The sequence below is a fragment of the Pleurodeles waltl genome, chromosome 6, assembly GCF_031143425.1.
Source record: "Pleurodeles waltl isolate 20211129_DDA chromosome 6, aPleWal1.hap1.20221129, whole genome shotgun sequence".
NCBI classification, from domain to species: domain Eukaryota; kingdom Metazoa; phylum Chordata; class Amphibia; order Caudata; family Salamandridae; genus Pleurodeles; species Pleurodeles waltl.
Genome location: NC_090445.1, coordinates 811,574,493 through 811,594,097, shown reverse-complemented (window position 1 = coordinate 811,594,097; position 19,605 = coordinate 811,574,493). Strand labels below are relative to the sequence as shown.

The window sequence follows — 19,605 nt, the reverse complement described above, 5'->3', positions numbered from 1 at the left end:
ACTAGGACATGTAAAACATTCAAATACATCAGCTACCTTTACATACACAGCACCTTACTCATAGGGCTAACTAGGGCCTACTTTAGAGGTGACTTAGATTTGCCAAGTCAATGTGGCAGAAACTGCACACATAGGCACTGCAGTGGCATGCCTGAGACAAGTTGAAATGCTACTTGTGTGGTTGGCACAGGCCCACTACTAGCAGTTAATTTACAGCCCCTGGGTATATGACATATCACTTTACAGGGGACTTTCAGGTAAAGTAATTATGCCAAACAATTGTAAGCCAATCATACCAACTTTTAGGGAAGCGAGCACATGCACGTTAGCACTGATTAGCAGTGGGATAGTGCCCAGAATCCTAAAGCCAATAAAAAGAGGGTCGGAAAAATAAGAGAATGGCAAAACGTTTGGGGATGACCCTGCAGAAAGGCCCATTTCCAATAGCCATATACTGTTAAACTGGGGTATAATTTTACAACACACTTGATTACCAAATGACCCAAATGTTCGAAATCAACAGTGTGCATCACAGGTCCAAAGTGGCCGGCTTTCTTTCTGATTTCAGGATGCTAATATGTGGTTAAATGTATTACATTTCGAATGCTTGCTTGTGCCATTTAAGATATATAACTAGCCTAGAAATGCGTTAAGGTCCTGGCGATACCTTGATCATCTCTGATCCTGAGACATGAACAACACTGCTGAGCATAGAGTGAAATATACTTAGGGGGTCATTCCGACCCCGGCGGGCGGCGGGCGCCGCCCGCTGGGCGAAAACCGCCCAAACACCGCCCCGCAGTCAAATGACCGCGGGGACCATTCTTACTTTCCCACTGGGCCGGCGGGCGATCTTCCAAAGATCGCCCGCCGGCCCAGCGGGAAAGCCCCAGCAAAGATGAAGCCGGCTCCGAATGGAGCCGGCGGATTTGCTGGGGTGCGACGGGTGCAGTTGCACCCGTCGCGATTTTCAGTGTCTGCCAAGCAGACACTGAAATCTTAATGGGGCCCTGTTAGGGGGCCCCTGCACTGCCCATGCCAGTGGCATGGGCAGTGCAGGGCCCCCCAGGGGCCCCACGACACCCGTTCCCGCCAGCCTCTTCCTGGCGGTGTAAACCGCCAGGAACAGGCTGGCGGGAAGGGGGTCGGAATCCCCATGGCGGCGCTGCATGCAGCGCCGCCATGGAGGATTCCCCCAGCCGGGGGAAATCCGGCGGGAAACCGCCGGATCCGGCTGGGCGACCGCGGCTTCACAGCCGCGGTCGGAATACCTGATGTAGCACCGCCAGCCTGTTGGCGGTGCTACCTTCGGCCTCCACCCTGGCGGTCTATGACCGCCAGGGTCGTAATGAGGCCCTTAGTGTCTATGAGAATAGCATCTATTATTAGAATAGATTCAGGCAGAGCAGATAATTCTAGTATGCTTGGACCAATTAATGTTAGGGGCGGTTCATGGCCAGATGGTACATCTAGTTAGTGGAAGTGCAGTTTCGTGTTGGTAGGCCAGACCAATAAAGAAGTATTTAATGTTGTCCTGTTTTTCGGAGAAGTTATATGTGATTCCAAATCTGCATTGTAGAAATACATATTAACTTCTTTACGAGGTATAGAGGAACTTTTAGAATAAATGGGTTTTTGGACTATATGCACTTGTCAAAATGCTTGCCTGGTATTATTTTTGTTAGTCAGATTGTTTAAATTTAAAACGTGTTCAGCCAAATATCGCTTTTTCAATCATAATACTCAAACAATCTGTGGTATGGCATTTTTATGATAAAATGCATAACGCTGGTCTTTATCCAATTCTATACCTGACTGTCATTGTACAGATATAATATACATTATAACTACTTCTATCGAAACTCTGGATTCTTGTTCTCATGATACCAATCACATGCATTGATACGTTCAATTGAAATTATAATAAAACGCAGTGCTGAGAGTAATGCACCCTTTTCCTTCCTCTTTAGGTCCAATCGAACATGTTCATCTGAGTGTTCCATTTGTCGCCATAAAAAGCAAAGAAATTAATATCACTGCTGTGGTATGGCCTACCCAGGCGGGAACTCTGACATACTTTTGGTGGATTGGAAATAATACAAAGGTATGGCATTCTGAAATCCATTCTTGCTAATCACTTAATGTTAAATCAATGTAGTGCTGACAGAAACAGACGGTTGTCTGGTCAATTGTATTCTGTCTAACACAGAGATCGAATATTTGTGAGGTACCTAGTTGTGTTTACTTATTCCCCGTTGTATATATTTTATCATTTTGCTAATAGCACGATTTGTTCTATTTTAAAGCACAAGAAAGATCCAAAAGAGTGACTAAACACCTTACAATGACAACAAATTCAATACAGAAGTCAATCCATTCGAAATGGCATAAGATAAAATGACAGGGTTAAATGTTACATCTGAGTGTCTGAGTATTTTCTATCTTTAATAGTTTATTCAAGTAAGTGGACTTGCTGTTTTGACCACGACTCTTTTGTTGCCATGTGACATGGCCCCATGTCTATGGTGGATGGAGACGGTTGTCACAAAATATTTAAATTAATCTTAGGGGCATATTTATATTTTTTGGTGTAAAACTGCACTGACGCAGTTTTGCACCAAAAAGTATAGCACCAGCTTGCGCCATTCCTGAGCACCAGCCGGGCGCTATATTTATCAATCAATCAATCAAATTTCTTAAGTGGGCTACTCACCCCGTAGGGTCTCAAGGCACTGGGGGTAGGGGGGTTGTTACTGCTCGAAGAGTCATGTTTTGAGGTGTTTTCTGAAAGTTAGGAGGTCCTGGGTCTTGCATAGGTTGTTGTGGAGGGAGTTTCAGGTTTTGGCGGCGAGGTGGGAGAAGGATCTGCCGCCGGAGGTGGTGCATTGGATGCGGGGGACTGTTGTTAGGGCGAGGTCGGCGGAGCTGGCGGGTCGGGATGTGAAAGTTAATTTGTTCGTTGAGGTAGGTCGGTCCGGTGTCGTGGAGGGCTTTGTGGGCATGGATTAGGATTTTGAAGATGATCCTTTTGTTGATGGGCAGCCAGTGTAGGAATCTGAGGTGGGCGGAGACGTGCTTGTGGCGAGGGAGGTTGAGGATGAGACGTGCGGTGGCATTCTGGATGCGCTGGAGTTTTCTCTGAAGCTTGGCTGTGGTCCCTGCGTAGAGGGCGTTGCCGTAGTCCAGTCTGCTGCTGATGAGGCGTGGGTGACCATTCTTTTGGTTTCTATTGGAATCCACTTGAAGGTCTTGCGTAGCATGCAAAGGGTGTTGAAGCAGGAGGATGATATGGAGTTGATTTGCTGAGTCATGGAGATAGACGAGTCTAGTACGATGCCGAGATTGCGTGCGTGGGTGTCGGGTGGTCCTAGGGTGGCAGGCCACCAAGAGTTGTTTCATGCTGTCTTGTTGGGTCCGAAGATGATGATCTCAGATCTTCCTGAGTTCAGTTTGAGGTGGCTTGCTGTCATCCAGCTAGCGATGGCAAGGAGTCCGGTGTGTAAGTTGTTCTTGGCGGTAGATGGGTTCCTCATGAGGGAGAGGATGAGCTGGGTGTCGTCGGTGTATGAAATGATGTTGAGCCCGTGGTGGCAGACAATGCTGATGAGCAGAGCCATGTAGATATTGAAAAGGGTGAGTCTGAGTGAGGACCCTTGGGGGACTCCATAAATGGTCTTGGTAGCTTTAGACCACAATGGAGGGAGGCAAACTCTTTGGGTTCTTTCGGAGAGGAAGGAGGTGAGCCAGTCCAGGGCTTTGTGGTGAATTCCGGCGTCGAAGAGGCGTGTGGGAAGGGTTTGGTGGAATACGATGTTGAATGCTGCGAAGAGGTCTAGAAGGATGACAGCAACGGTTTCACCCTTGTCCAGTCTGGTCCTGGTGTCGTCTGTGCAGGCGATGAGGGTGGTCTCAGTGCTGTGGTTGTTGCAGAATCCAGACTGGGAGACGTTGAGTATGTTGTTGTCCTCCAGGAAGCGGGACAGTTTTTTGCTTACTATCTTCTCTATAACCTTCACGGGAAGGGGAGTAGAGAGATAGGTCGGTAGTTTGTGAGGTCTTCAGGGTCTGCTTTGGTTCTTTTGAGCAGGGCGCTGACTTCGGTGTGTTTCCAAATATCTGGGAAGGTTGCGGTCTCGAAGGAACTGTTGATGATGGCCCAGAGCTGGGTAGCGATGATTTGGCTGGCCTTCTTGAAGCCGTGGTGGGGGCAGGGGTCTGTTGAGTGGATGGAGCTCATGGTTTTGCTGGTTTCTTCATCATTAGTGGGGGTCCAGGTGATCAGCATGTTGGTGCGGCAGGGTGCTGTGGGGTTGGCTGCGTTGGTGGTGGTGATGGTGGGTGGCGACGATATGAAGCTTTCGTGTATAACTGCGATCTTGCGGTGGAAGTAGCTGGAGAGGGAGTTGCAGAGGTCTTGAGAGTGTGGATGGTTGATGGCGCAGGATTTGGGATTGGTGAGTTCTTTAATGATGGTGAAAAGTTCCTTGCTGTTGTGTGCGTTGTTGTCTATGCGTTCTTTGTAGGAGGATCGTTTGGTGGTCCGGATGAGCTGTTGGTGTTTGCGCATGGCTGATTTGAGGGCGGAGAAGTTGTTCACTGATGGTTCTTGGCGCCAGGCTTTCTCAATTTTAAGGAATGGCACAAGCCGGTGCAAAGGGTGGGCTAGCATAAAAAAATGACGCTAGTCAGGTGGGGCTGGAGGTATGGGAGAAGGGGGGTTTTGCACCAAAAAGTGACTTTAGACTGGTTAGAGTAAAAAAAGATGACTCTAACCAGCCTAGTGTCATTTTCTGACGCAAAACTGTCCATACTACATGACTCCTCTATGCGTTCTTTGTAGGAGGATCGTTTGGTGGTCCGGATGAGCTGGTGGTGTTTGCGCATGGCTGATTTCAGGGCGGAGAAGTTGTTCACTGATGGTTCTTGGCGCCAGGCTTTCTCAATTTTAAGGAATGGCACAAGCCGGTGCAAAGGGTGGGCTAGCGTAAAAAAATGACGCTAGCCAGGTGGGGCTGGAGGTCTGGGAGAAGGGGGGTTTTGCACCAAAAAGTGACTTTAGACTGGTTAGAGTAAAAAAAGATGACTCTAACCAGCCTAGTGTCATTTTCTGACGCAAAACTGTCCATACTACATGACTCCTGTCAAGTTGGGCCCCCGATGGCACTTTAATAAAAAAAAAAAAAACTTACCTATACTTACCCCACTCACCTGGGATGGGGTTCCCCATCATCAGGTGTCCCTCTGGTGTTGGTGGGGGTGATCCTGGGGCTTGAATAGGGCACCTATGGGGCTAGCACCATTTTTTAAATGGGAACGCCTACCTTGCATCTCATCGACGCAAGGTAGGTTGACGCATCTTAACAATGGTGCAAACTCCAATATTTTGACAGTAGATGGGTCTAAGGTCAAAATATAAATATGGAGTTAGTTTTGCGCCAAACTTGCCTAAAAACAATGACACAAATTCAGCATAAATGGGGTATAAATATGCCCCTTAGCGTCTACTGTCATGACGATGTTTGGTTGTTTTTATTGAAGCCCAGTGGATAGTTTATCAATGAAGTTGGACTGAAAAGATTCAAATAAAGTTGACAAACGTTCATAAAAGTAGCATTATCATTTTGTAGCCAATCAATGCTAAACGCATACTGAAGAAAAAGTGTTTTACCTGCAATTCATTTATTTTCAGGAAATAAAAGGTTTATTTATCCGTAAAAATCCAAGAAGCTTTACTTTTTCCTTCAGTTGTCCCCATATAAAAGACAAAAGAATGCAAAAGATAAAACTGTATGTGTGTGACATTTTTCAAAAAGAACTTGTGACAACCTTCCAATTTTTCCCTATTTTAATTAAGTTTTTAACCTAAAGAGCGAGTTGCCCTAGATCAAGTAATACATAATATTTACCAGGCCCCTCACGATGTGTATCTTTACTACCCTAATTTATGGAAATAGGGATTATAAATCAGAACCCTAGGAAATATAAATGACACCTGCGTAATTTTGTGAATGTTACCTTTCTGACGTGAAATATCTGAAATTATGGCACATCACGCAATTACATCTAATTCGATTTTCGGAATAAGGAAACCGGCAACAACGCAAGCTTGTGCTCTGATATAGAGGAAACAAAATTGTGTGCTGCTCTTCCATTGAGCTTCAGAAGATACATGTTCAGCTATGCAAATAACAAAGCGCTAGAGCCAGGACTCTGCACCATGTGAAAACGTTCATTCACATTTTAGAAACAATTAGCCGACTGATCCTTGAAAATAAACAAACTCACTATCAAGGCTCAAGCTCGGACTCGCCTCTGGGTTTTGGTTACAGCTCCAATGTTTGGAGTTCACAAAGGTTCCGAGAATTTCTTCTGGAAATCTGTGACAGTTGCAAACTTTTACAGTATTTCAATTTGTGAAAAATAAGTCACAGTGATGTTCTAGTATTAATATGTGTGCATCAGCAAATCATGCAACATTGCGTACATATCTGTTTTTTCACCAGGAGTAAAAGATTGTCTTTCTATTCAGAGATCTCCTCAATGCACTCCTACTAAGGGGGCATTTCCTTCCCTTTCCCACCATCTAGGAAATGCAGTGACTACTGTCACGCATAAGAGTAAATGACCTTGTGTCTCCCATGTGGGAACATTTCTGTAAGAGATACACAAACACTCACAAGCTTGTTTGAGGGTATTTACCAACTTCTACAGGCTGGACCCATCTGAAACACCTATGTCCCACTTTCAATTCTAATTATTTAGAGCTAGTAAAACACCACACTGTATTGTTCACTATTGTAAAGACACTTTACTATCACAAAATACTACAACTTCTGATTCTGTGAAGCAGGACATACAATTTTTAATTGCATATTTATTGGTCCAACTAAGTATCAATAGAATTCACAGAAAATGTAAAATGTAAGAATCAATTGAGTGCACAGAAAATTTTGAAATTTGATCCAGTGAAAATAGTTTCTTAATAATAAGAGTTGGCTAAATAGCTTACATGTTTACATGCATAGTGTTAGAACTGTCAGCCTTAGTGGGGGTCTTTCACCAAGCTATTTGCCTTACTCCTTCAAATTATCCATATTGTGTTTTTTATTGGCCTTAGTCCTGCTAACCAGTGCTAAAGTGTCTATGCTCACTCCTAAAAACATGGTAATATTGGCTTATCCCCAGTTCACATATTTAGTGTGCTTATGAGTTCCTAAGAAAGTGGTACTGCACATACCAAGAGGCTATAAATTAAATGCTACTAGTGAACCTGCAGCACTGGTTGTGCCACCCATTGGAGCAGCCCTTTCAAGCCTGCCATTGCAGCCTGGGAGTTCAGTTGTAAACTGCCATTTCGAATGAATAAAATAAACCTTTTGCCAGACCACCCTTTTTAATAAATAAGTCACTTTGAGAGTAGGCCTTAAACTGGACAGAGGGCAAGGGACAGTGTATTTAAAAAGTAGGACATGCACTTTTAAGTTTGACATGACATGATGGTGAAAATTCTTACGTTAACTTTTCACTATTACAAGGCCTACCTCTCCAAAAGGATAACATTGGTGTTACCCTATTAGATTTAATATGCTGTAACTTTCAAATGATAACAAGTGAACAGTTCGTGTTTGATGTCTTTGGCATAGTAATGAAAAATTCACTTTTGTGGTGAAGTCAGATTCTTGAATGCCACTTTGTCTCTGGGAGACATGACTGGATGTAGTTGACAATTGGACTTTGTGTATTCCTCCTAGACAGCAACACAGAGAAGAGAGCTTAAAAAGTGCCTGGATAGGCCATCACTGGCAGGTTGGGGGGTTGGAGTTAGGCACAGCTCCACTTACACCTGAATAGCCTTTGTCCTGCCTTCACACAAAGGATTGCATACCTCCTCTAGCTAGTCTGGAGCAAAGGCTGAGAAGGCAGGAAACCTGTGATTTCAAAGGGAATCCTCTAGAAGTTTGTCCCACTTTAAATGAGGCACCAAGAATAAATATTGGACCTCTGATAGCACCTCTTGAGTACGCTCCTGGACCTGTGGATACTACAGAAAAAAGACAACTTTGCTGCCAGGAGAGCTGCCACTCTGCTGCTCTTCTGCCTGCAGCCCTTCTTGCTGAGAAGGAAGATTGGACCTGTACCCTTCATCTCAGGCTGAAATGACTCCAAAAGTCAGCTGACTGACATCCTGTTCTGAGGTACAAGTACATAAGTTCCAGAGTCTCCCTGCAACTATCCAGCTGACCTGCTGCCTTGACCTGCAACTGGACCTGCCTGAGGCCTGCATGCCTCCATTGGAGTGAGTTCCTGACCCCCATGGGGTGCCCCTCAGGTACTGGACCTTCCGGTTGGATCATTTGAGCTCCCATAAAGCTTTTGGGCTCCTTGTGAATGGTCACATTTGTGCCAAGACCTTGCTGCCCTTGACAACTACCACCTCGAAGATCCTTTGAAACAACACTTTGCACTGCAGCATTGACCATTGATGTTACCACCAGGGCAAAGCTCCAGCCCTAACCATCTGCAACGCTGACAGGATCTTCACACTATAGCAGCGATCGCCTGAGGCACTTGGCTCTGCAAGCTGGCAGACACCTGCAATGCTCTTCCTGCTCCCTGCATCCCCGTCCACTGAGAACAGGACTCTTGGCACTGGTCTGAAAAGGTAATTCTTTCAGTGGGACTAGGCTGGTCCCTGTAACCAACCTGCGCTCCATCGCAGTGGGCCTGAACTTGTACTTTCTCTAGGTCTCTTACAACCAGATAGCTGTGAGTGACATTTATTGCTTTTTGTTGCTTTTTTTCTTTAAATCTCTAAAAGTTCATAACTCCAGTTCTACTGATTTTTTGTTGTTTTGGTGTCAAATTATTTATTACATTTAGATTTATTTTTTCTAAACTGATGTGGGATTTTTCTTATGTTAGGTTTTCACTTCATTCCTGATTGAAGTGCAGCTTAAGTATCTTACACATAGCCTCTAAATTAAACATAACTGCACTGTACCTAGCTACTAGATGGTTGAGCACAGATTAATTTGGGCTTTGTTTGTGACTTCACCCTGACAAGGATTGTGGTTACCATTTGAGTAGGGTTTTTTCCCTCCTCAACCAGTAACCTAATTTCTTACATGTGATATGTGTTTTTCGTGAACATTACACAAATTGTGTGAAAAATGTCTTGCAGTCATCTGTGTAATATTGCACTGGAAGTATGTACTGACAAACAAAGCCTTGTACACCAGCAGTCAGAGCGCACATTCAGTTTGAAAGGTTCCTGCATTTTCTGCTCGAATGTATCTCTCGCAACTCTATATTACCTTTACAATGTACACAGTTAAAAAACAAAAATGACACAAAATATACATACCACAGTAATCAGGAAATATGCAAGATTGTGCTTGTCTTAAAAAAATGCTAAGGTCTGTTTAATACTGCAAGGCTCCAGGGTTTTGGGGAGTGGGTCAGGTGTTTGCAAACAATGGCCCAATTTACCAAGATTTCACACAACACAGCACAGCATCAAAATTTGCTGCTTTGTGTTGCATAAAAAAGAAAACACAGTGAGGCTCTCATATGTACAAAGATTGGCCTACTGCTGGTGTCGTCCCCTGTGTTGGCTCACAAACAAGCTGCCTTGCCTAATGCACAGCCTCACACCATGGCGCAGAGGGGTGTGTGCTGTCCAGTGGTGGCTGCCCTTGAACTGGGGTTGTGGGGGAGGGGGAGAATAAAAAAACAACAACAAAAAACAAGCATTTGCAATGCAATAGGTCTCGCATTTGTGAGAGTTCAAGCTACTGGCGTCGTAAATGACAATTTCTTTTACCTATGTGGTTTGGTTTGGAGTGTTGTGGATGCATGAACAGAGACGCAGTACTGTCTAGAGGACTAAGAATGGGGAGTTACCACTGGGAACAGAGATTAGATTAGGAAAATGAAAAACACAACCGCTATCAGTTTATAGCAGTTGTATGAAGAAATCATGCCAAGCTTCCAGGTCATGTGATAGCCGTGGGAATTGGTTCATATATTTTTTCTACATTCAGTACGAATATTAGAGATAAATAATGCTCTTTTCACTCTATTAGTGTGCCGCACAGCCAGCAGAGATATGATGTATTTACCAGAATTATGGTGTTTGAATCAAATGGTCTAATCTTAACTTCAGCACTTAAATACATTTCGTTATCATAGTTAAATAACTTCTTGTGCCTGTCTTCTAGTTTTGTGATAGAAGGTGAACCATCCACATACGAACACGGGGAGTGTGGTTCAGGGTCGCATAGCTAATGGACCAACCTCAGTTCATAAAAGAGAATATGCCTGCCAGAATTCAGTAAACATTTGTTGCATTCTGGGACTGGTAGTGTTAAGTGCTAGGATTGTCTAATTGGACGCACATGATGGTAGACGAGCCTTAATGGTCAGGAGTAAAGTGATCAGAATAAAAGCAGGCTTTCCCCCAGTCCTCTCTGCTGGCTGAAAGAGGGAGCTGTGTTTGTCTAGGGCAAGCTCACTTGTCACAAAAGTCGGGTTAATTTATTTATTGAAATCCTCAGACTGCTTAGTTCAGTACACAGACAAACTGTCAATATTTTTTTTTTTAAAAACATACGCTAATGTTTGGAAACATTCACTGTGTTTCCAGTTCAAATTATTGTCCGTATAAAGTGTGTTTTTGTTAAGACCCAAAAGTACCAGTATTCTTTTTCGGATAAACTGACCTGCGTTAACTCGACTTGCAGAATTGGCCGGTATTGTTTACTCTGTTCAGATATTGTGGTATGGAAACAGTGATGTGTTGGGCTGTGTTTAACCTGAGGACTGTGATTTAATTAGGTAGACTGTGACCAGTGGTTAATTTGAGCCAGAGGGGGCCACCAGCACTCATTTTTGGGGATCGTTACTTGTCTTTCTACATCAGATGTTCACCGGAGCAAGAGAGGGAAAATGCACAAAACAGACAGATGGAGGAAGAGAAAGACGGAAAAAACGTCACAATAGGAAGAAAGCAAAATTGTAAGAGTGAGAAATGGGTAGACTGTGCAGCCTTGGTATTCACCGAACTGACCTTTAATTGCACCGGATCGCTTCAGAGCAGAGGTTAGGACACCACCAAACTTTCTTTCACAATTAAGCACTTCAAACGTGTAAGAGTGTATTACTTTAGCGGATATTAATCAGCAAAACCAAAATAATCACTACAGATTTTCATGCTATAAATAAGTTGCATCATTAAAGTGATGCAAAAACTTAATTGAGATCGTCTTTTCACACAAATTGTAAGCCATCCCTTCTCTGCCTTTCCGATCTGAACTTCAAATTTCTACGTGCCTGTTTGGTGCATATGTGTACGTCATCCACTCCTAGTTTCTTTGTATTCTGACAGATGCAGATTTACATTTCCCATTAACAACTCAGGACTACAAAGCCAACAATGCAACGGTTGAACAGTATTGCATGGCGCACTTGTTCCCGGAACAGAACAACTTGTGATTGTTTCTACTGGTGGTGTCCGGGTGGCTGTAAATATCGACACTAGTCATTCTACTGAACTACCTCGCCCCTGCATTTACTACCCTACGAGAACCCGGGCTCGTTCCTGGTGTCAAAGCCGAAATAGCCTCTTCCCAAGCACTGCATTTTGGAAAGCTTGTAGATACAACGGGGGTCATTTCAATTAAATCTTATTGTTGTAAGGTAACCCCGTGTACGTGCAGTCAATTAGCATGTATTGCCGTTACCGCCAAAACAAACTTCAAAATGCACCAGTCACCCTTATGTTGAAACGCCTGATATCTGCAAATAAAGGACTGCCATTCATGCCAAAGTTTGTGGATTTATTGTTCCCTTTTCACTGTTTTTTCGTCTCCTACATTGTGTGCTTTTGAGTTATCGCTCTCGTGAAAATGTTTTTTTTCTGAAGACCTTTAATGTGAAGAGGCAAAAGCGCGAAGTTTGGCCTGAGAGTGAACTGAGGTTTATTGGAGTAGGAACTGCTAATGCTGTCTGTTCTTTGGTTCACCTCACGAGCTTTGTTTTAGTAATGTGGCATGATTAACCAAGAATCTGTCTCACAGCGAAGTGCAGGAAGACCTGCGTATGCTGATTTATTACAAGGAATACAGATCAGCGTGTGCAGCACTTAGTGGCAGGATTCACTCGTGGGTTTTTAAACGTTTCATAACGGAAATTATATGGCTGTTTGGAACTTGATGGCAAACTATTTTGAAGTGTTTTGAAGCAATATTTAGAGAAAAATTTGTGGCGTAACATCCAGCGCTGCTGACTTTGGCACTGGGAGCTGAGTTCGAGTCTTTGCGTCCTGTGCCTAAAAACAAGATTGTGAGTACCTTGAAATTGTTCGAAAGGAACTCCTGTCGGCGTAGAGGAGGAAATTTCCAAAACAGGGGCAGGAACATACCGAGGCAGGAAATAATTTAAAAAAGAGTCCCCCCTAACAACAGATAAACAATAAAAGCGAAAGGAAACTGTACTTGGCCGGTGCGCCGCAGCCCGAACGGAAGTGACGTATCGGAGGCCTGATCCAGTTAGGAGGTAGCAAGGAAGAGTGACATTGCAGAGAACCAACTGTAAGCAGCAGGTGGGACTAAAGTCCTTTTGCTGAATACAGCAAGTCTTTCCAGACAGCGCATGCGCGCTGTCTAGGCTCGACCTAAAAACACTTACCTGCTCTGAATAGAGATGGGTCTGTCTCCTCCGTCCTTGTCCGGAAGCACGCAGGCTCCCAGACTCCCCTCAGCCAATCACAACGCTTCTGTCACCAGCATGATAGTAGCATTGCGATTGGTGTGAGCAGCCTCATTCAGTGATCATACTGGGAGCGTGACCCTGTGCACTTTCTCCTCCTGGCCAGGAGAAGAAATGCAAAGTATGCATGTCTGCTTGGCCTGCTGTTTTGGGCCGCCAAACAGACATACACACTTATGGTGCACTCAACACTCCTTTAGCCCCTCCAGCCCCGACCGGTCCTAACCTGGCTGAGCTAAAAAATAAAATGATAATAACGCTGCGTTATTATCGTTTTATTTTTCCTTCTGCTGCAAGCAGTAGGGCAGCGTTCTTCCGCCTTAACATGCTGCTGTCGAACATTAGCTTTGCACTGAAGGCATACCCTTCAGTGGTAATTTCCTATGCGTAGATGAACTCACACGTTTCCAACGCAACGGACTTGTGCTGTGCACTGCGCACTCTTGCAACGTGCTGGTTTCTGTGAGAAATTGAAACACTCCCCTTTGCTTGCACCTGCGCCCATTAAAAGTGAGTTTTTGGTGCAAAGTACGGTGGGACTATCTTAGTAGATCGTTTTGTGTCAAAAGCTACGGTTATTTGCGCTGACCCTCGCAACACCTCCTTGACAAAGCATTTTTGTACTGAGAAAAGCATACATTTCCAGTGCAAAGCACCTTTTGACAGGATAGTTTAAGACAGCTGCCACTCTGTGCTGTTTTGCATTGCTTTGCTTTACGGTAAAGTGGTCGCCAAGCCTTATTAAATCAGGGCCAAAATGCCTACTGCACAAAGCCTAAATGAAACATTTCGGTTACAAATGCATTTATTTTTTAGATTTAGATATAACATACATCCTGCGTAAAGCATGAATGTTAACAGCAAATCTCAGCCTTCACTTGCACAACAAACATCACACATTCTAGGTATTGAACTTGTGGATAAACATATAACTTTCAAGGCCAGATTACAACTAAATCTTCATTATGGCAAAACAAAAAGTTCACATGATTAAGCTGACTAGCAAGTGCCTATTTCGAAGCAGGTTTAGTGATGCTGAAAGAAACTGCATTAGCATTAAGCATACATGTTAATCAGCAAAAATATAAAAACACGATGCTGAGTAGGTAGTCGGCTTCTTTGTACATGCCATTATAAAGAATGTTATTCTAGCAATCATACTGACATAATTTGCTGAACTAGGACACGCTGATGATTAACTTTGTTCTATTTCACTGCGTGATAAGAACTAGATTTCGTTTCATGCATGGGGAGAATGAACTCGATTAAACAAATTAAATTTGGTGTGTTTTCTGTTGGTAACCTGTGCGTAAATAATAGCCGAACATGTATATTTGTGGACAGCTGCTTCAATGTACTGGGGGTGAACATGAGAAATAAACACAGGGAGTGATTATTTTAATTAATACAGCATACTTTGCGGAGGAGCGTTTCCCCATTGGTGAATGATGCTATGGGTAAAGTGGGGATCAGGTGCTTCTTAAGTGCCATCAGCTCAGTGTTGGAGGGGTGCCTAGGGGCGAACCCCAATCTTCTCACGGGAAAATGAAGCCACACACAGGGCATAACAAGGAAAAACTATATTAGCTAATGTGTTTCTGATTATTGTAACATCTTTTCTGTGATTCAGCTTATTGAAAAAAGAGCTGATACTTTGCAGCTGAGGCTACTGGGAAGTTGAATCTGAGTAGACTCATTGGAAATCGATAGCCCCCTGAATTCAGGTACTTGAGGAGGGGTTGAGGTTATTTTGAGGGCAAGGAAATGATAGGCGTTGTGAACGAGTGGTTGTTGGATGTTTGGTAGCAATGTTTATTTCGTTTTGTGGAGTTATGCATGAAGGAGTACATGGCCATCCAGTGTAGGATGGGTTTGAGAGACTGATGTGACTTTTTAACCGTGAGCTAAGAGAGGGGAAAGAGAAAAAGTGAAGAGACCCATTCAGATATACGTTGTTATGAAATCAGAAGAACGAGATGGCAGATAGAGGAAGGCAAGGGCTCAAGGACAAATCATTGGAGTCACACATGGTGAGGGACAAGATACCAAGAGACAGAGAATGACTGGTTAAAGAAGAGCTGAACCACTCAAAAGCTGACCCAGAAATACTACGGAAGGCAAGTGTGCTGAAAAGGATCTAGCGGCCACTATTAAAGCATGTTAGATATAAGAATATTGGTGAATGTAAGATATAAGAAAATAGGTGACAGTCGGCTTCAATGAGCTGAGGAAATGAAGGTGGGAATGCATTTGAAAAGCACCTTTGTGGAGTGTACAGTGTGGATGGAGTGTACAGTGCAATGCCCGACTGGGCAACTAAGTTATTAGGGGTTGGCAGTGGGTGTACTTGTTGAAGACAAAGCATTCAAGGCTTATAAACATGGAAGGCAGTAGGCAGATGGTGAGTAGTCAGACAGAAATGGAGGGTCAGCTACTTAGTTTTTAGTAAAGAGACTGTGCCTCAGCAGAATCAATGCAAAAGTGGTATATCCATGACAGATGACATGGTAAATAAATAGGGGAGAGAGGTAAAGGTAACGTATGAGAAAGTAAGTTTCAATAATTTCAAGACGGCTATCATCAGCAGGTGGAATATGTAGCTGCAGTGGGAGGTAGATCAAGATGTGATTGTATGGTATGCTGGTGTATGTGACTGGGGTGAAGAGATGGGTGAACTTTGGCACCGGCAGTGATCAAGTCGAAAATTGAAATTGCAATTTTTCAGTTTGTGCTATCTGATTTTTCTGATTGTTGTGGTTTGACCTTCAAGTCGGTTTGCAAATATTATTTTGGCTGCTGTTTTTAGGGCTTGTCTGTGGTGCTGAAATGGCAAAGACAGACATCACGCACTGCTTTTAACCATCGATATAAGTCACTCAAGACATTTTAAATTATATCATTTATGACATCGCTGATTGCATGTCAGTTTGCTCTGCAACTAACCCCCACTGTGCGGGGCTGAAGGCCATGTGAAGTGAGGGTTGGTTGCTCGAAAAGTTTCAGTAGAGGTCCTTGCTGAAGACAAGGCCGCTAGCCCACCACCACTGCACACACTTGACAGTTGTGCACATTGTTGACTGGCTGCCATTGGAGGGATAGGTGGACGTCCTGTCCATAGGTTAGGCCCTGCGACAAACCCCCACTTTGCATGTCTGTATGCCATACCGGGACGTTAATAGTTCGCAAATATAACTATAAAAACCTTAAAAATTCACTTAAAAAACCAAAGGGTATAGGGATGCTATAGTCAGGTTCTGAATTTATTTGCACAAAACCATAGAAATTAATCAGTTCTAATTATAGTTATTTCTACTAGCTATAACTTGAAGCCTAAGATAACTATAACTTACGCCCGTGCCATGCACAGTTTTTTCTTCAATACTTTGACTTCTACTGTTTCATTGATATTTTTATTGACGTTATAAAAGTTGTCATGAGTGCTGTAATATCTGGGGTAATTAGCAGTGCATGGTGAGGGCCAGATCTCCCCACACGATCCAGAGGGTTCGCACTAACTTTCCGTCCCCATATATACAAATTTGTTTTTTCTTTATTATTTCAAAAGCTACTAAACACGTTTACACCACACCACAAAATGATTGCTTTCTGGACCAAGAGATAGCTTACTTCCAAATGTGATGTAAATTCATCCAGTTTTTCAGTTGCGATTCCTTTTCAAAATCCCTTTGGAAATTACCATGGAGAAAACACGTTTGCTCCCCTCCCCTTCCTTTTTTTGGCCCCCCTTCCCTGCTTGATGGATCACCCTGAACCTTTCCAGACAGGAGCATCATATTTTTTGTAAAACTTTATGAAGATTCTTCAATCAGCACCAAATAAGAGGCATTTTTAAACACACAATCTTAAAATCAACTTTACAAAAAGATGTATTGTTAAATTGTGAGCTCAGAGACCCCAAACTCCATTAACTCCATTAATCATATTTAAAAGTAGCCCCCATGTCAACCTATGAGAGGGACAGGCCTTTCAACAGTGAAAAACGAATTGAGTAGTATTTCACTGTCAGGATATATATAACACATATAATACTATATGTCCTACCTTAACCATACACTGCACCCTGCCCCTGTGGCTACCCAGGGCCTACCTTAGGGATGCCTTAGGGATGCCTTACATGTAAGAAAAGGGAAGGTTTTGCCAGGTTGAATTGGCAGGTTAAAACTGCACACACAGACACTTCAGTTGCAAGTCTGAGGCATGATTACAGGGCTACTTATGTGGGTGGCACAACCAGTGCTGCAGGCCCACTAGTACCATTTGATTTACAGGCTCTGGGCACCTCTAGTGCACTTCACTAGGGATTACTAGTAAATCACATATGACAATCATGGATAAACCAATCAACCATACAATTTACACAGAGAGCAGTTGCACTTTAGCACTGGTTAGCAGTGGTAAAGTGCTAAGAGTGCAAAAGCCAACAGCAACAGGTCAGAAAAAAATGGGAGTCAGGAGGCAAAAAGATTGGGGATGACCCTGCAGAAGGGAAAATTCCAACAGTTAGGTTCTGAATTTACCTGCACAATTTCAGAGCAGTTCAGTAGTTATAATTAGAGTTATTTCAAGTAACTGTTACACGCGGCTTAAGGTAACTATAACTCACAGACCCGCCAGGCTCAAGTCTTTCTTCAATAATTTGACTTCTAATCGTTCACTGATATTTTTATTGATGTTATAAAAGTTGTCATGACTTATTCTGTAATATCTGGGGTAAGTACCAGAGCATGACGAGGGCACAAGTTATAGTTACCATAGGCCACAGTTTAGCTTTTTAAGCGAGTTTTGAAGTTTTTTTTAATTCAATTTCCTAACTATAATGTCACTATAACCTTTGTTTTTTTCAGTTAATTTCTGTGTTTTTTAACATAAAGTAAGTTTCATTTCTATACTTTAATCCAACCACAGCCGTGCACATCCTTTGGCCGTGTGAGGCAGGGTTGGTGCAGGGCCTAGCCTGTGGCCAGGTCCTCGCCAACCCCCTACAACCACCCAAACCTGCCTTTGGCTGTGCACGGCATTGGTTGGCCATAGGCCCTGGCTTGAGGCCAGCCGCTGTGGCCAACCCCCTAACCATTCAACGCCACGCTGCGCACAGCATTTTGCCATCTGCAGTAGGAGTTAGCTAGAGGGCCTGTCTCCCTGGATGTGAGAATAAGTGTGAGAGGGTGTCTCTGAGTGTGAGAGTGGTTGTGAGAGTGTCTGTGAGGGTGTCAGAGTGTCTGAGTGCACACCAATAGATGAAAGATGCATTCACCTCATGGAGTAAACACACTTGCTTTGCCTTCGCCAAGCCCAGAACTTAGGATAACTTGTCCTTTCCAGAAGTGTAGCTTCAACTGGGGCACCTGCTATATTAATATATTCAAGTGCTTCCTGTTGAGGTTTAATTTCTGTGAAATGTTCATCATGGCTAGAAAGGAAACTCACCTGCTTGTTTATCCAACAAGAGTCAACGTTTTGTACAAAATGTCTATCCAACTGGAGCACTGTCTACTGGTTAGTTAGTAAGTTCTACCTTGTTGGGTCAATGGCCAGTGTGGGGTAGGGGGTCATGTGGGCCCACCTCCCCTGGCTGATTTGGGCACCAGGGACCCCATCCCCCAGGGGCCAATACAGTCAATTCAATAGGGGGACTGTATGCCCCCCCCTCCCGGGACCGATCTTGGGCCCAGGGACCCCAACCCCCTGGGCCTGGTCATATCATATATTTTTTGTTTTGGGGAGGAGCCTGCGTGGCCCCCTCCAATGGCTAATTTTGACACCTCCTACCCCATCTTTCAGGACCCAGTCTTAGTATATTTGTTTGGGAGGGGCACGTGGTCCCCCTATCCGGGTCAATCTCAGCCCTGGTGACTCCATCCCCTGGGGCCAGGCTATCTGTCCTTGGTGCCACTTAGGGCACCTAGTGTGCAATTGGACCACAGGGGAAGCCTCAAGGCCCCCTTGGTCCCAGCTGGCTCCCCACCTCCTGCTCCCTGTCTGTAAGAGTCATAGTTTCCTCTGTTTCCCTGCCTGTATGTCTGCGGGCAGAGAAACAGAGGAAATCTCTGCTAACAGCAAGTGAGAGCTGTTTGACAGCTCTTTCTTGATGGTAGTGGAGTCCTTGCTATGACTTGCTGGGAGCTGTCAAAGCTTCCCGCCAAGTCACAGCACAAAGCTATGTCCTGGGGATGGGCACTCTGGGATATAGCAGGAGCTGGCCCTGGGGGGAGGGGGCGAAGTGGAGGTCCCAATGGCCTTTATTGGCTCCATGAGAGGGGCCCCCTCCAATGTTAAAATGTGCCCCAGGGAGGAAGTGATCCCTGGGAGTCCGCATTGGACCACCTTCATTATCTTTTTTCTGCCCCGGGGAGATGGAGATCCTCAGGGCTTTGGGCTGCCGCACGTCCTCCCCCTTAATGTGCAATTAATTGCCCTGGGGAGGTGGCGGTCCCAGGGGCTGTGGGGGAGCCACGTGGGCCCCCTTTTCATTCATCGCTTATCCCAGGGAGATAGCAGCCCCCAGGTAGGTGGTCGTCCACAGGGCATAAAAGGCCCTTTTGAGGGGGGCCTCAGGTACCCCTTTCTTTATTTTTCATATAGTCCCGGGACCTGGCCCACCCGGGGGATTTATTAAAATAAATGTGGGAGACCGTGCTTGTTTTTAAAAAAAATATTTGCTGTGAATTAAAAAAACAATTGCATGCTTTTTTGCCCTTGCTGGGTCCCTCTGTGACGCCCAGCACCAGAGCTAAGGGGTCAGGATGTCCCTACCTTGTCCCTTTTTTTTTTTTTCCACTCTTTTTCTGGGACTCAACTTCAGCTTCCTGGTTGAAG

The 19,605-nt window shown here is 44.3% G+C and overlaps 1 protein-coding gene across 1 annotated transcript in view; it reads left to right on the top strand.

Moving 5' to 3' along the window:
• Nucleotides 1–19,605, top strand: part of SORCS3 (sortilin related VPS10 domain containing receptor 3) — a 2,578,554-nt gene that overhangs the window by 2,312,862 nt on the left and 246,087 nt on the right. Inside the window, exon 20 of the mRNA XM_069239432.1 lies at nucleotides 1,971–2,104. Coding sequence (XP_069095533.1) covers nucleotides 1,971–2,104 — 134 coding nt within the window. The remainder of the gene's footprint in view (nucleotides 1–1,970; nucleotides 2,105–19,605) is intronic.